This window comes from Hippoglossus hippoglossus, chromosome 5 (genome assembly GCF_009819705.1).
Source record: "Hippoglossus hippoglossus isolate fHipHip1 chromosome 5, fHipHip1.pri, whole genome shotgun sequence".
Taxonomy (NCBI): Eukaryota; Metazoa; Chordata; class Actinopteri; order Pleuronectiformes; family Pleuronectidae; genus Hippoglossus; species Hippoglossus hippoglossus.
The window spans coordinates 13,047,455-13,062,314 of record NC_047155.1 but is presented as its reverse complement, the minus strand read 5'-3'; the positions used below and the strand labels follow the sequence as shown (position 1 = coordinate 13,062,314).

Genomic DNA, 14,860 nt, shown 5'->3' with positions numbered 1-14,860 from the left:
ACAAACTGGTTCATCCTGGTCGCCCCCTGCTGTCAGTCTGTCACCAAACAATTATTCAGTTCACTGATTAGAAAAATTAAAAGTTAAAGTCCTGTGTATAAGTATCAGCAAAAAAAAATTTGTAAAAGTACTTCTTTTTTTCTTTTTTATGCAGAATGGCTCATTGGATTATTAATATTGATGCATTAACGTGAAAGTAACAATTCAAACTGCTGTGTATTGTGTAGCTGTGGGACACAACTTGAGCCTGTATATGTTTATATTTTCAGAAAGCTGACGCCATTAAAACCGATGCCGAATTATCTCTTATGCATTCATGCTGGCAACATGTCCATGTGTCTAGTGACAAATATCACTGGATCATTCTGATGCCGGAGCAAACTTAAAAACATGACGATTCCCATTGTTATTGTATTATTGTATTCCCATGATTTTTTTTAGAGAGGATAATAAGGTGTTTGCAAACACCATTGGATCTAATGGAATCATATCTGTGTTCAAATTTGACTGAGGGGATCTAGTTGAAGTACAACACTTAAAGGTTCAATGTTTAGAATTTAGTGACATCTAGTGGGGAAGTTGCACGTTGCAGCTGAATGCCCCTCACCTCACCCTCCTCTTCCAAACATGAAGAGAACCTGTGGAAGCCTTCAGTTGTCATAAAAACTCAAAGATGTTTAGTTTCTCCTGTCTGGACTAGGGTAAAAAACATGGCGGCCTCCGTAGAGAGGACCCACTCGTGATGTAAATATAAAGTATTTATATATAAAGGGCCAAAGGTAAAGAAAACAATATGTACAATTTAGATGGTCACACATTTGTATTCTATATTCAATTTGACCTAAATCTTACACCCTGAACCTTTAAATAATTGTACTGGTGATTTTCTACCTCTGCCAAACAGATTGTATATACTATATATTAATTGTATGTAGATTTCAGCGTAAACATGACAGAGGATGCACATGTACAATAATTTTTATTTCGAGGCCACAGCTCTTGCATATTACAACTGTTGGCTTTCATAAGGCAAAAGCAAGAATGAATCCACCAGCTAATTCACACAGAAAACAGAAAGCGTTTGGGGAGGGTGGGAACCCACAGGCATGCAGCGATGGCTCAGAATGCAATGTACAGCATTTTTATATTTATATATATATTTATATAATATATACAAAACAACATTGAGACCCAAACAAATGCCAGACATCTCATTCTACACAATTACAGAACAAAGACAGACCAACCTTTTTTTTTTTTTTTTTCAATAAAAAAAATTATTTTTGCTCTTTTCTCTGTAAAAGTGCAACTCAATTAAAATAGAACCTATTTCAAGGCCTTTTAATGTTGAAATAAAAATAGAATCTCCCAAGTTATCAAAATGGAGCTATGAGAATATTGCATCTCTAGAATACCCACTTGTTGAACCGTGTCTAATTGGTTACTGAGATGAGATCACATAGCATTGACACATGGTAAAAACGCAGGTCTCGACTTACTGCTGATGTTAATAACAGTGAGTAGACGACAGTTCATCTGTTGACAGCCGTAAACAAATACAGAGGTTTATTTTCCGTTTGAAGCAGTTGGCATTCACTTAAAAACAGACAAGACAAAGAAAAGGGTCCACACACTCATCATCACGACAATGTACCATTAATGAATGTAGAATACGACAAAGAAGCGCCATATAGGTTTGCATTGGACAGGGACACACCTATTAATCTCACTCAACATTGTTCAAACAAATGGTTCTCCATATTGCTTAGTAACACATAGAAATGAATTTAGAAATGAATGAAACAAAGATAGGTGCTATCTTTATCATGACACAGCTAAACTGCCAATCATGGTTATTTTTTAACATTTTTATTTTTATTTTCCTCAGTATAAGTACTATTTTTATAGTTAATAGTTCCTTCATAGGCATTTCGAGCTGACAAAGAGGTCCTAGAGTGGCTATCTGAGTTGGTACATGCATCGGTAACCAGGCTAAAGTCAAAAGTGTTAAAGGGAGGGAGGGGGGGGGGGGGGGGGGGGGTGTCAGTGCACAGGCTCTAGTCGTCGTCTTCGTCCTCCTCGTCGCTGTCCTTCATGGAGATGCCCTGCATGCCTCCTTCCCTCACTGAGGCAGTGGCCTCCTCCAAGGTCAGCCGGTTGCGCACGGTGTCGTACATCTTACTGTTCAGGGTGGAGTCGAGGACGCCCTGCAGGCGGAAGTCCCTGTACTTTTTCTGCAGAGGGACAGAGAGACACGTCAGCGTGGACACAATGACTTGTGGGTGTTTTTTGTCTCCCCGTCGGGGTTTCCCTGCGTCACCTTTGTGATCCTGATGAGGATCTTGAGCTGGTAGACGTGGAGCTGCTGATCCATGCGTTCAGTGAGCCAGGTCCCCAGCAGGTTCATGGTGGCAGTGTACCATTGCTGAAACACAAAAGCATAACGCTCTCCAGCAAAACACACACTCGCACACATACTCAAGACCTGTTGACATCACACTACCCTGAAAGACACACACGGACAACTAAGACACCCCGTGTGTGTTCCAGCATCCCTTCAATAAAAACCTCTGTAAAGGGTTTCACATTTCATTTCACCCATGTGCACAATTAATGAGGATTAATGTCGAGTCTCTCTCACACTTGATGGAACATTTCATGAGTCAGAATCAGCTTCAATCCAAGTAAACAGCCTCTAGTGACGTGAGAATTGAGTCACTTTCAAAATAAATCTCATCAGCTACAAAACAAACAATTGAAAGTCATAAAGTTTGCTTCTATCAAAAAAATGTTCATAACCTTAGACTGAATAAACAAAATCATTTTAAAGCCCCTGAAAAAAACGTCTTAATAGTGAAAGCAGCGCTGTGTAACTTTTACTGAGCAACAGCGCCCTCTGCAGCCACACCAGATGATTCATTCTGTTGCACTCAATGAAATGGTGTGTTGTGCTGTAACTATGTCGTCCCACTCACTGGACTGAAACACAACTGAGCAGTGGATATTACCCATAATCCTCGGGTTCATGAACCAGAAGAGCTGCTTTTTAATGAGTTTTTAAAAAAACGGATCCACAGTTGAGCATTACTCCTGAACCTGCTGGACCTGATCCTGGTCATTTATGCTGTTCACTGACTCGTTTATCGGCTACATGGTGACCTTTTGAATGATTATATTTTTACTTTTGATCGAACCGATATTAATATAAATGTTTTATACAGAGGCTTATGTACTAATAATGATTAATTTGCCTACCCACTGAGAAGTTTACATTACGTTATGTTTACTTTATGTAAAATACTGTTCAATTTGGACCACACACACACACACACACACACACACACACACACACACACACACACACACAGTGCTCTGAAGGGCTGAACATTATTTAGAGAATTTCACTCCGAGCAGTGATTCTACAGCGACTGGAGAAAATGATTCAAATAAAAAAAAAGCCACAACGCAATGATCTGTCTTGAGCTGTAATCGACCCTTGAATCAGTTTAACAAATGTTTTTAATATTTAGTAAAAGCTGCACAGGCCCATCAGTTACTGAAGCCAATTATTCAGCCTTTATTTGTACGTCTTCAGTAGACATTCCGGTTTGCATTTGAAAAAGAAAAAAACTACACTGGAGATAAAAAACTATTATGGAGGAATTGAAATTATAGTTTAGAGACAAGCTCATTCGAAAAAAGAAAAATAGAATGAAAGAGAGCAAATGGTCAGCAGGCGGGGAGCGCAGGTGCTTTTATCTTGTACCGTTTCTCTCCTTCCCTTTTTGGGGCGGTTTCCCAGACTCGGCGAGTTTTAAAGTTCCAAGAGAAGAGCACCCAGGTCTGATAGAAAACTGTTGTCATACCTCCAGTACCAAGAGAAGAATTCAACTTTAAACATGTGAGTAGGCAGGAACGCAAGAAGGTTAAAGGGGCCCGGATTGGAAGTGTGAGGGTTTGTTTTGTCATCGTTGTGGTTTGGTTTTTTTTCAGTTTATCTGGACCACGACTGATTGGGTGAATGGTTGAGAGGTTTGAGCGTGAGGCCTGGATATGCAGATGCCTGTCCACTTCACAGTCGAGTTGAGCGTGCAGTGCATGCAGACCTCGCAGGTGGGTGGGTGGGTGGCAGAGTACGTGCTAGAGGAAGACTGCGCTATGTGCAAATGAGGCAGAGCTCTGAGGAGGAGGGTCATGCTAGAAGATGTACACAGGAAGTTTATTTGACTCTAAAATCATGCCAACCAACATAATGTGATAAAACAACGCAACGCAACACTAGAGATAAGTGCCACTTTTTGTTTTGAAGAGAGGAGGCAGCAGGAATGGTGTTAATCAGAAAAGAGGAGCTCAAAAAGGAACAAATTAGTGAAAGAAAGAGAGATAAAGTAGAGCCTGTGCAACATCGAGGAACATTTTCCACATGCGAGCAAATGGGCGTATGGATGGATGAGCGTGCAAATGGAAGAGAAAAACATTGACATCGTCGAGCTAAAGGATAATTTAAAATGCCAAAACCGAAACATTCACAGCTGCAGGAGTTTTATAAATTTAACATGACAGTGCTGGGGCAGGATTTCTGTGAACTTCGGGGCCACACAGAGGACACGGGAGGGGGAACAAGTCCACACTATAGAAAAAGAGACGACACGGGGGAGCCGGTGTGGACCTCAAAGACAAAAGCAGACCCACTTCACAACAGCATCACTCCTCACTCCCAAACAACAACAACAAAAAACACATTTATCCGGCAGGAGACTCTCCTACAGCGACACGAACAGAGTGAACCAGAGGGAGACGTGGGAGCGTCTCTCAGACACAAAGACTTAACGTCACTGCCGCACAGAACCGGGGAAATCTTTCAAACACACAAAGCCGCGACACACACCTGCAGAGACACAGGTCTGTACAAATAGTTTTCTAAATGACATGAAGCACACACATCACAGCATTATGTGTCGTTCAAATCACACATGGAGGACACATCACTGCCAATGTATCCCGGTAGGATTATGTTTTTGTAAGTCAGTGCTCTCTTCGCCCTCTGACGCGCTGGTTCCCAACCTTTGCGGATTCTGACCTTCTATCGACCTACAGATCGTTGCACCAGCTATGTTTATGTGCACGTGAAGCTTAGTTTGATCATAGTTATTAGGATTTGCATTGTAGTGAAATTACAAAGTAAAGTTGAGATTGCACTCAGAGTAACTGAGGATTGGTGGGAGGTACTTTTTTAAACATCCCCTGACGACACAGACACGATCGCTCAGTATTGACTGTTAAAGTTTTATGCTGCCTTCACCTGAGATGGGGAAAGTTCCACCAGTTTCTTCTTGTTTTGTCAGATTTGGTTGTAAATTTTTACTGGTTGACTGGAAAAAAAAAGTCAAAAAGATGGAAGAGGGTTTCGTTGGTGCAGTTATTATTTATGAGCATGTTTATGTTAGAGAATAGAAGACACCATGATGACAATTATCAGCCTATTAGTCATACTCACTCTTTACTAATGAGTAGTTTTCAGTTCCAGTCTTTTTCAACTTTAATGAATTTAGTATTGAGATGTTTTATAGAGCAAATGATTTATCACCGTCTTATTACTAGTTGATTAATGACGTACGGACAAATCTTGTGCATTGTACCTGAGCTAGTTTACTTTCTTCTTTCTGTCTGTTGTGGACATTTCACTCTTGTTAAGTTGTCAGGTAAGTTCAGATCGTGCAGCTGCACAAAGTTTAAGATGAAACTACAACGTGGTCGATTTTGCTGAACTTCAACTGGCTCAGAATATCCTCTCCGATGTATTTCAGTGGGGTCTCGACCTCCAGGTTGGGAACCGCAGCTCTAACGGACCATGTCAGCCTCTGAGTTTGACATCATGATGTCCCTCGGGTCCATCCAGCAGTGCGTCTTACACCCAGCGTTTTCAGTTCACGTAAAAAAAACTGCATGGGTGCCCCCCCCTGTGGACTGGACCAGGAGTGCTGAGTGTCAAGTCTTCCGGAGGCTGACATGCTTTACGTGGAAAGTATCTGGCAGCATACAGCACAGTGGTTAGCTACAGATACGAGTCAGTGTGCTGACACGTTATTTCCAGAGAGCACTGCTTCAGATAATCCTGTTTTGAGGATGCTTTTATGGACTCTTTGTAAATAAAAGTTTCCTTTTGTTTAATACACAAAGGCCCAAAAGCACTGTGGCAATGCACACCAGGGGGCAGCAGCTGAGGTACAGAGAGGAGAGAGACAGAGAGAAAGAGAGAAGTCGAGAGGAGGAGAGGGTCAGAAAAAGCCTCTTAGGCTGAAACACATTTCCTGGTCTCAAAATGGAACTTATCCCCCATCTGCCCTGTTGTTTTGACACATTTTGTAAGGCCCCTCCCTTCTTGTGAGGAGGAGACGGCATCTTACTTACATCAAATAACCTTTCTATATACACCTCCTCATTGACCTTATCACGGAGTATGTCCTGAGAGTGGCGCACAAAGGTCACGTAGCCGTCAGCCACATCCATGCCAGGTTTCTATACGACAAAGAAGAGAGACACAGAAAGGTTCATTCAAGTTCACAGGGTTTTGTTCAACTCTCAACCCAAGTATTAAATATACACACACACACACACACAAGCTCGCAGAAGAGAGAGGATGTTGTGAGACTTACGGGTACATCCACATATTTTGAGGCAGCTTTCACCTGAAATCACAAGAAAGTATTCTAAATTATCAAATGGTTCAAGGACAATAAGGTTCTGAGGGATTGAAGAGAGAGAAGCTCCATCTCACCGTGAAAGAGAGGAACGAGGAGAAGAGAGTGCCTTCATCGTATCTGGAAATCTTAGCCAGCACACCATCCAGAATGGCCACAAACTGAGAAGCAACGAACGGGAATCACACACAGTTACAAAAACTTCTGATCCTCTGACGTAGTAAAAAACTTTGTCCACAGCTGATGTACCTTTGCAACCAGGAACTGGATCATGTCCTTCACACTTTCCTCAATCAGCTCATCTATCTGGGAGTGGTACTGTTTCTAAAGAAAATTTATTTTAAAAAAAGAAATAAAAAGCACTATTGAACATGAAACAAATAAAATACATTATTTAACGTAATGTGCTCACTGTCCCAGGTGAAGCTTTTACCTCTTGGCCCATCTCCATAGCGCACAATTTAGCTGATTGGTCCTTGGCGTCCACCATCACGTTGAACATGGTGCATAATGTCGGAGAAATGCGGAAATCTGTGGACTTGCTGCTCTTTGTCAGCTTGGACTCAAATGCCATCCGGGTGCTGCAATGCAAAGTGAAATATTTATACGTGCTGGCTTTATTATAAAAAATGCAGCTAAGTGTCCATTCTCCACATTTGCTGCCTCAAAGTATTTCTGCTCGTGTCAGTCACTCCTCCGCTCATGCACAGGAAGCACACAAACGCACCGCTTGACGCAGTTCTCGATCATGTTGCTTGACATGAGCTGGATGCGACTCTCGAGGTGTTTGGCAAACTCCTCCTCGGGCCAGTGCAGGTCCCTGATGAAGGTCTGGAGGGCGTCCAGCTTCCAGAAGAGATCCTCCGATGTCCCAGAGCCGTTACTGCCAGCGACCACGACACACACACAAACACACACACACACACACACAGGTCAGATGAAAAAGGTCACGCCGCTGGAGAGAGAGGGGGTCAGAAGGTGGGAAAGAGGGTGGAGGTATGTTGTGGCAGGTGCAAAGGAGGATGCTGTTCCTCTGCACCTGGACACAGTTCAGGTCCACTCCGACCATACACTGACAGGTCCGCTCAAACGTTTCTGGACAGCGTATGGGTGAAAGGGAGCGGACAGGGTTTACTGTCACGAATCAATAACCATGCTGCATAGCATGGTTATTGACTGGGATGTGAAGTGGCCACATGCAGGTAAAGTCACTGCAGAAACAGCAGCTAATCACACTGTGTCAAGACAAAGGAGAAAGGGAATGGAGACGTGAGGGAGGGCGTGTAAAAAAAAAAATCTTTTAATGGTTTCGTGTCTGGTTCCCCAAAAATTAAAAAATCTCCAAATTACTTTTCCCTCATCACAGGCCCTCTCTCAACGTCCATGTCCCGGGGCTGGTGGGGCTCCTGGAAGATTTACCAAACAAACCATGCAGACCCTTTTTTTGCGGGGGGGGGCACCCTGCGTAGATGTGATTGGGGAAGTGCCGCAGGAGAGACGCTGGGGAGGGAGGGCGATACAACGGAGAGGCGCAGGGTCTGAAAGCCGCCGGCCGAGCCTCTTCGTGGTATCGTCTTCAGTCCAGCTCACGCTCTGCTCTCCCAATCACACTACAAGCAGGTGGTCAAGGTCAGGAATGAGCCTACAGCCATGTGCAATCTGCAGCACGCTAAAAATCACTAAAGCAAATGTCTGTGGACAACAACTCAGAGGAGATACACACATTTGAGAACGGGGATTTTGACTTGCAAATTTTCAAATGGGGACATACTGTCTGTTTTTTAATTTACATTTTTTGGGGTGGTTTTTCTCTCTCTGTGCATTCAAGGCCCAAATAGCCTCGGAGTAAGATATTCAGATTTGAGTTTTGGCCTGTATCTCCACACCTCAGCCCAACAGCATGCACGCTAAGACAAATGAGTGTTTCAGCCTCTCATTTCAGAAAGCAGAACCCCATCTACTCTAACACCTCAGAGCGCCCTTGGCATGAACATGAACAGGATTCCCTCATGAGACGAAGCGTGCTAAATACGCTTCATTGTTTTGCTTTTTTTGTGGTTTGTTATATTTACTTTATCAGATGCAGCCACACGGAATAAAATGTGATGCATCTTCTTCGGAATTTTTTTTTTTTAATCTGCAGGCATCTTCATACCAAGGCAGCCTCTGCTTGCTTAACATTTCTATAGTGAACTAGTTGAATACACACTCAGAGTCATATATAGCAGCCATCCATGACGGGGTAGAAAAGCTAGGCATTTGTGGAAGGTTAACTGATAGTCCTGCTACTGGCACGGGCAGATTTGGTACTTTGGGAATTTGGAGGTTCACATTTGGTAGATTCACATTGGGCAGATTACTTGTTAAACTCCTGCAGAAGAGACAGACAGAAAGAAAAAAGGTGTCCATAACAGTGGAGTGGGAGCTGCAGAAAAAGCCATGTAACACTCATCATAACAGTAACATAAAGTTTCAAAATCAGGTGAAGACAGTAATGTACAGTAGCACACGTAAAAAAAACGAGACCAAACAGTACTTATCAAAAGACACACGTCATAAGACCTGCAGAGTAAAGGGGGCCGGACTCAGGATGCACACATATACTGTTTTAACTGCAGTGAAAGGGAGAAGCGATGTAATACTGACAAGAATAAACGCAAATCAAAACAAATTTCATTATTGTTTACATTCAGAAATCGTATTTATATATATATTTTGGGTTTTTGAATTTAGCAATACAAACAAATGTAAAACCATAAGTGTGGAAGCCACAAGAAAGAAATAACAGCAACAGAACAGACTGGAGGCCTTTAGTTTCTGGCAACAAGTCAAAGCACACATTATGAAGGTTAGTTCACAAAACAAAACAGAAACATTAGATGTTGCCCTGACCCCAATGTGTCGGAGAGAGATTGGTGAGACACACACATTAGTCAAAGACTATTTAGAGAATAAATAACCCATTTCCCTCGCAGAAAAAAGCAGGTTATTCAGCCCACTCTTGGCTCGTTCTTTAGCAGTGAACCTACAGGAAGCCCGGGCGATAATTAAAGCTGCTCGCACAGATTTCTCAGCCTCCACGTCGTCAGTCTGTCATCTAAATATAAAAGACTTGCATCTCCAACCATCCTACAGCCTGGCTATGAAGGCGGAGGCTCCTTACTTTACAGGCTCCCAGGACTCTCGCTCAAAGCCCTTGTGAATTGACTGTGCGATGGAGGACTCCATCAGATCCACATATCTAACCACCAGAGGAGCATACAGATCCTGAAGGTGCTTGTGGAACTTTCCATTGCACAGATGATCTGTGAGAAAAAAAGGGAAAAGGAGTGATAAAAATACATGTGAGTGCATAAGTTTAAGCACATAAACACCTGAGGGGAGTAATAAAATAAATGCGAGGCAGGTGCAGGAGCTTACAGTCTGCCCGGAGGAAGTCGTTGAGCAGCTGGAAGAGAGGGAAGCTGTCCCAGCTCTCGGGTGATTGAATCTCAAGTGCGGCGTCCATGTCGATGGCGTAGAGGGCCAGGAAGTTTTCTGCATGCTCCACCATGAGGTCCGTCCACCACGCAAACGCCTAGAGACACAGCAGGAGGGAGAGGGAGCAGGTGAACGAGGAGATGTTAGGAGATAAGGAGACGCAAGGAGGAAAGGAAGGAAGGAGGAGCTAACAGACACAACTGGAGCGTGTTGGTCTTAAAAGGAAATACCATTGGATTCATGTCGGCTTTGTGTATGTTTGAGGAATAGTTCAAAATCACGGGAAACGGGCTCATTCACTTCCTTACAGAGAGTTAGGTCTTAAAGCCAGTTTGACTGGAGGATGGACATTATTCTCATGTCAGTCTGTTAAATATGAAGCTAGAACCAGGAGCCAGCTGCTTGAAGCTGAGCATACAGACTGGAAATAGGGGGAATTGTTTCAATAACAACGAAATAAACAAGTGGCAAAATTTCCACGGCGAATTATTCTCCAAGATGAGAAAGATGAGGTGCAGCAAAGATGCTTTGATCATGATGTGCCATTTTTTTCAAAGGTCAGAGGTTATATAGCTCATTATTATTTAAAATAATTTCGGAATCATTTTTACCGAGTTTGTTTTTTCACTCACTGGTTTTGCTTTTTTTTGAATACCAACGGGCCTGAAATATTTTTCAAGTCTTAAAATAAGCTAATCAACTGTTTGTTTATTTGACAGATGTGGAGATGATCCTCATCTAACTCTCTGCAAGAAAGAGAGAAAAGAAAATAAGCCTATTACCTCCAAACTGTTCCTTTAAATATGCCTCATTCCAAATCTGCTGTTTAATTTTAAGAAATATAAACGTGGGTTGTTGATTAGTGATGGTTTTCATGCTGTATACGTGGGGTCTTTTGTTGGGTATTTCCTTTCAAACATAGTTTCACAGAGAGAAAAGGACACACCATCATACCTGTTTGCATGTGCACGTGTTTGAGCATGTGTGTGTGTGTGTGTGAGTATCTGTGTTTGTGTTTCCCATCCCATACTCTGACACTGAATCCACAGCTTATATTGATTCGGACTTAAAGTGGGTATTAGTAGTAAATCCATGTTAATACGTGTATCAGGAGAATCACACAGTAGGGTTGCATGTTCGTGCCTTGTTATATATCCCTGACAGAATCGATCAGTTTAAAGGGAGAAGGTGCTTTTCTCATGCAGATGTGGAGCTCCCTGCATGCTTGTCTCTCAGGCTAAGAGATGAGGGGGCGTCCACCATTCACATCGCTGACAAACCCACGGCCCACGAGATGTGAATGTGACTCATGCACATCTTCGCCTATAGGCACACCGGAGACTGCAGCACACAGCATCTCTTGTGTTGGAAGAGCGTCTGTTCCAATTAGTTAAGTGAGCCTCTGAGGTTCGGCTGCACGTTTTCCAGCACCGTCAGGACTTCCTCGCCCTTTGACAGCAGAAGTACAGTAGTTGCTTTGCTGGCAGTCTCGGCTTATTTGCTTATCATTCAGACTAGCACGTTGCCAAGTTCAGCAAATGAAGCTTAAAGGGATAGTTCACCGGAAAAGGGAAATGCACTCGTTATCTGCTCCCCGCTATGCCGATGGAGGGGTGGGAGAAGTGTTTGAGTCCACAACACACTTCTGGAGTTTCAGGGGTAAACAGCGTTGCAGCCGAATCCAACACAATTAAAGTCAATTGTGACCGATTCTTCAGACGTAATAAAACAACAGAAAAAACCACAACATGCCTCCATACTGCTCGTGTGGTGTCATCCAAGTGTCAGCAAGCCCCGACATTAATATTCGTCTCGAAACGGCGTCATTTACTCCGTGTTATCCTCCTCTGAGGATAACATGTTGTGTGGCTACGTCCGCTAGCATCTCCACTTCTGGTAGTGGACTTTTAGGCTTAAAACATGTTCTGAATCACCTTGTTTTCGAGTGAATATGAATGTCGGGGCTTGCGGACACTTGGATGACACCACACGAGCAGTATGGAGGCATGTTGTGGTTTTTTTCTGTTGTTTTATTACGTCTGAAGAAGGGGTCGTCTTGGCTGCAACGCTGTTTACCCCTTAGACTCCAGAAGGGTTTAGTGGAATCAAACACTTCACCCACCCCTCCATTGGCATCGTGGCGAGTAGATAATGAGTGACTTTTCATTTTTCGGTGAACTATCGCTTAAATCTTTTCAACTTATGCTGCATGCTTTCTTTTCTTTTACAATTTTTTTTAAAAGTATTTTCTCATCTGGCTTAACCGCCACAATGGCCGTCAACCCCTTACTCACCTGTCTACTTACCTGCTCACTCCAAAATATTAAAAAAACCAAAACGGCTTGAAAGTTCTAGTTTTCGACAAACAGGCAGCAAACAGAGATCTTCTCCATCACATTCAAGGAGAGCAGAGACACTCTTGTTATGGACAGGAGTGATCAGAGAGGGGGGCTGTCAACGTTTCTGACAGGTGGGGGAGGGGGAGAGGCTCAAAGGTCGCCAAGCGCAGCGGCCTCCAACCTTTGACAGTGGTTACGGGACACATTCAGGACCCTGAGAGCTGTGCGGCACAGCCAGTGTTCAGCCAAACAGGTTATATTGCTGTGACAATGCAACTGTATCAGGGGACCAATTCCTAGGGGGGGTGTACTGATGCTGAGGGTGGAGGGGAGTAAGTAGACGTGGCATCATCTACTGGTCATGCACGGTGCATTGTGGGAAGTTTTCCCATTCAACTTGACTACATACCTCTTTTCCCTGCTGGGACAGTCACCAATCATATGACAGTGAGAACACAGGAAGATGTACAGAACAGTAATGTATTTTTGAGGCATTTCGTCAAAGGGTTGGTAAACTAACAATAGACAGCAGAGAGGGATGGAAGAGGAGAAGCCGGGGAAAGTAATGCTTGAACAAGTGCGGACTGTGAAATTAACTGTTGGATGGAAGGGGGGGGGGGGACAAATGTTTATGGTGGATCAGACTTCAAAGGTTCACATGGAGCATACTTTGGGGAATTTACTGGTTCAGCATGCTTGGAGAGAAAGGAAACCTCTTAATGGCCCGATGAACATGCTTCATGATCACAGTTATGTTGTGCAAGCTACGGTGCCTTTTAAAAAAAATTGTCTTTCTGTAAAACTCTTCTCAGCTCTACGCCTAGAAAGCCCACCCACCGCAGCATTGTCTATGAGTTCATCCTGAGCCTAGAAAAGGTGCGTCGTGCCAAAGTGGCGCACATGCCAAACAGGGGGGGTCGTGATGGGGGGACTGAAGAGGAAAAAAGAAATAAAAATACTGTACCGATTGATCTCCAGAACTTGTGACTGCCGCCTGTCAAGCATATTCAGAGAGATACAATAAATCTGCTTTATCTGCATGTTCTACGATCACACTGGATCACCTTCAGATCTACACAACTACATGTTCATCATCAGCTCAGTGTTTATAGCAGCAGATAGGATGCAGAAGGGAGGTGGGAAGTAACTCGAGTGGAGTACTTCATTACAATTTTTAAGGTATCTGTACTTTGTTTTTTGTATTTACACTTTATTGGACTTCATGCTACTACTCTACTAGTTCAGTCAGGAACTATTTTGCTTTTCACTCCACTAGAAGGATCTGAAAGCTTCAGTTACTGGTTACTTTTCAGATTTACGTAAAGATGTATAAATTTATTATATACATCAAAACAGACTAAACTAATTATTTCCCATCTCACAAAAAAGCATGTTGTAGATGTGTCTACTGCAACTCATCAGATGTTTTAATTAAAATAATGCTGTGAGGCTCAGAGAAAAACATTTATTAACTATAACTATATCACAATCTCACTGTATCACTCACAAATTTTCTGTGGAAGGAGTATTTTCACTTTTGATACTTTCAAATGTATTTAAATGATAATAGTTGTGTACTTCTTCTTAAAGGTCCAGTGTGTACGATTTAGGGGAAAGGGATCTATTTACAGAAAGTGAATATAAAATAATCCTATTGATGTTTTCACTAGTGTGTTTCATCTAAATTGTACAAATTTCTGTTTTACTTTATCGTAGAATGTGGCCTTTATATTTAAATACTTTATTATATTTACATTTGAAGTAGGTCCTCTCTACGGAGGCTGCCATGTTGTTTACAGTATCCCAAACTGGACAAACTAAGAACCTTTTGAGTTTTTATGACAACTGAAGGCTTCCACAGGTTCTCTTTCATGTTTGGAAAGGGAGGGTGAGGTGAGGGGTGTCCAGCTGCAACATGCAACTTCACCACTAGATGTCACTACATTCTACACACTGAACCTTTAAGTGGGATTGTGAATGCAGGACTTTGACTTGTAATGACCTCCGCCAAGGATGTTATGTTTTCACGCCTGTTTGTTTGTTTGTATGTTTGTTCGTAAGCAACATTAAAGTAAATAATTCATTGATCTTGATGAAAAAAACAGGCATGTTGAGGGAACTGATCTTAATAAGTGTCTGAAATTTGGTGCAGCTTGAATTTTAGGGGACTGTTGGGCCTTGGCGGAGGTACGTGCTCTACTGAGAGCCACTTTAGTTGTGTATATTCATATTAATATTTGTTCTTCTAAATGTGGCCAAAGGGAAACTTAACACAACATCAAGAGCAAACAGAAGCCACGAGTAACTTGCACTGGCCTGTTTTACTGTTTCCTACTCTTT

The 14,860-nt window shown here is 42.7% G+C and overlaps 1 protein-coding gene across 20 annotated transcripts in view; it reads right to left on the bottom strand.

Annotated features, from left to right (window-relative positions):
• Positions 1-960: 960 nt before the first annotated feature.
• The window catches only part of cadpsb (Ca2+-dependent activator protein for secretion b), a 61,472-nt gene continuing 47,572 nt past the window's right edge, over positions 961-14,860 (bottom strand). For 5 of the 20 annotated variants that reach the window (XM_034586310.1, XM_034586315.1, XM_034586318.1 and 2 more), the window contains 11 exons: positions 10,122-10,278; positions 9,865-10,006; positions 8,911-9,072; positions 7,429-7,584; positions 7,135-7,282; positions 6,951-7,025; positions 6,779-6,862; positions 6,657-6,689; positions 6,412-6,519; positions 2,321-2,425; positions 972-2,234 (listed from right to left, as the gene is read on the bottom strand). In XM_034586310.1, coding sequence (XP_034442201.1) covers positions 2,058-2,234; positions 2,321-2,425; positions 6,412-6,519; positions 6,657-6,689; positions 6,779-6,862; positions 6,951-7,025; positions 7,135-7,282; positions 7,429-7,584; positions 8,911-9,072; positions 9,865-10,006; positions 10,122-10,278 — 1,347 coding nt within the window. In that variant the 3' untranslated portion in view covers positions 972-2,057. Of the gene's footprint in view, positions 2,235-2,320; positions 2,426-6,411; positions 6,520-6,656; positions 6,690-6,778; positions 6,863-6,950; positions 7,026-7,134; positions 7,283-7,428; positions 7,585-8,910; positions 9,073-9,864; positions 10,007-10,121; positions 10,279-12,929; positions 12,942-13,484; positions 13,515-14,860 lie in introns of all 20 variants that reach the window. The other 15 variants (XM_034586308.1, XM_034586314.1, XM_034586306.1 and 12 more) reach the window with 6 other exon arrangements.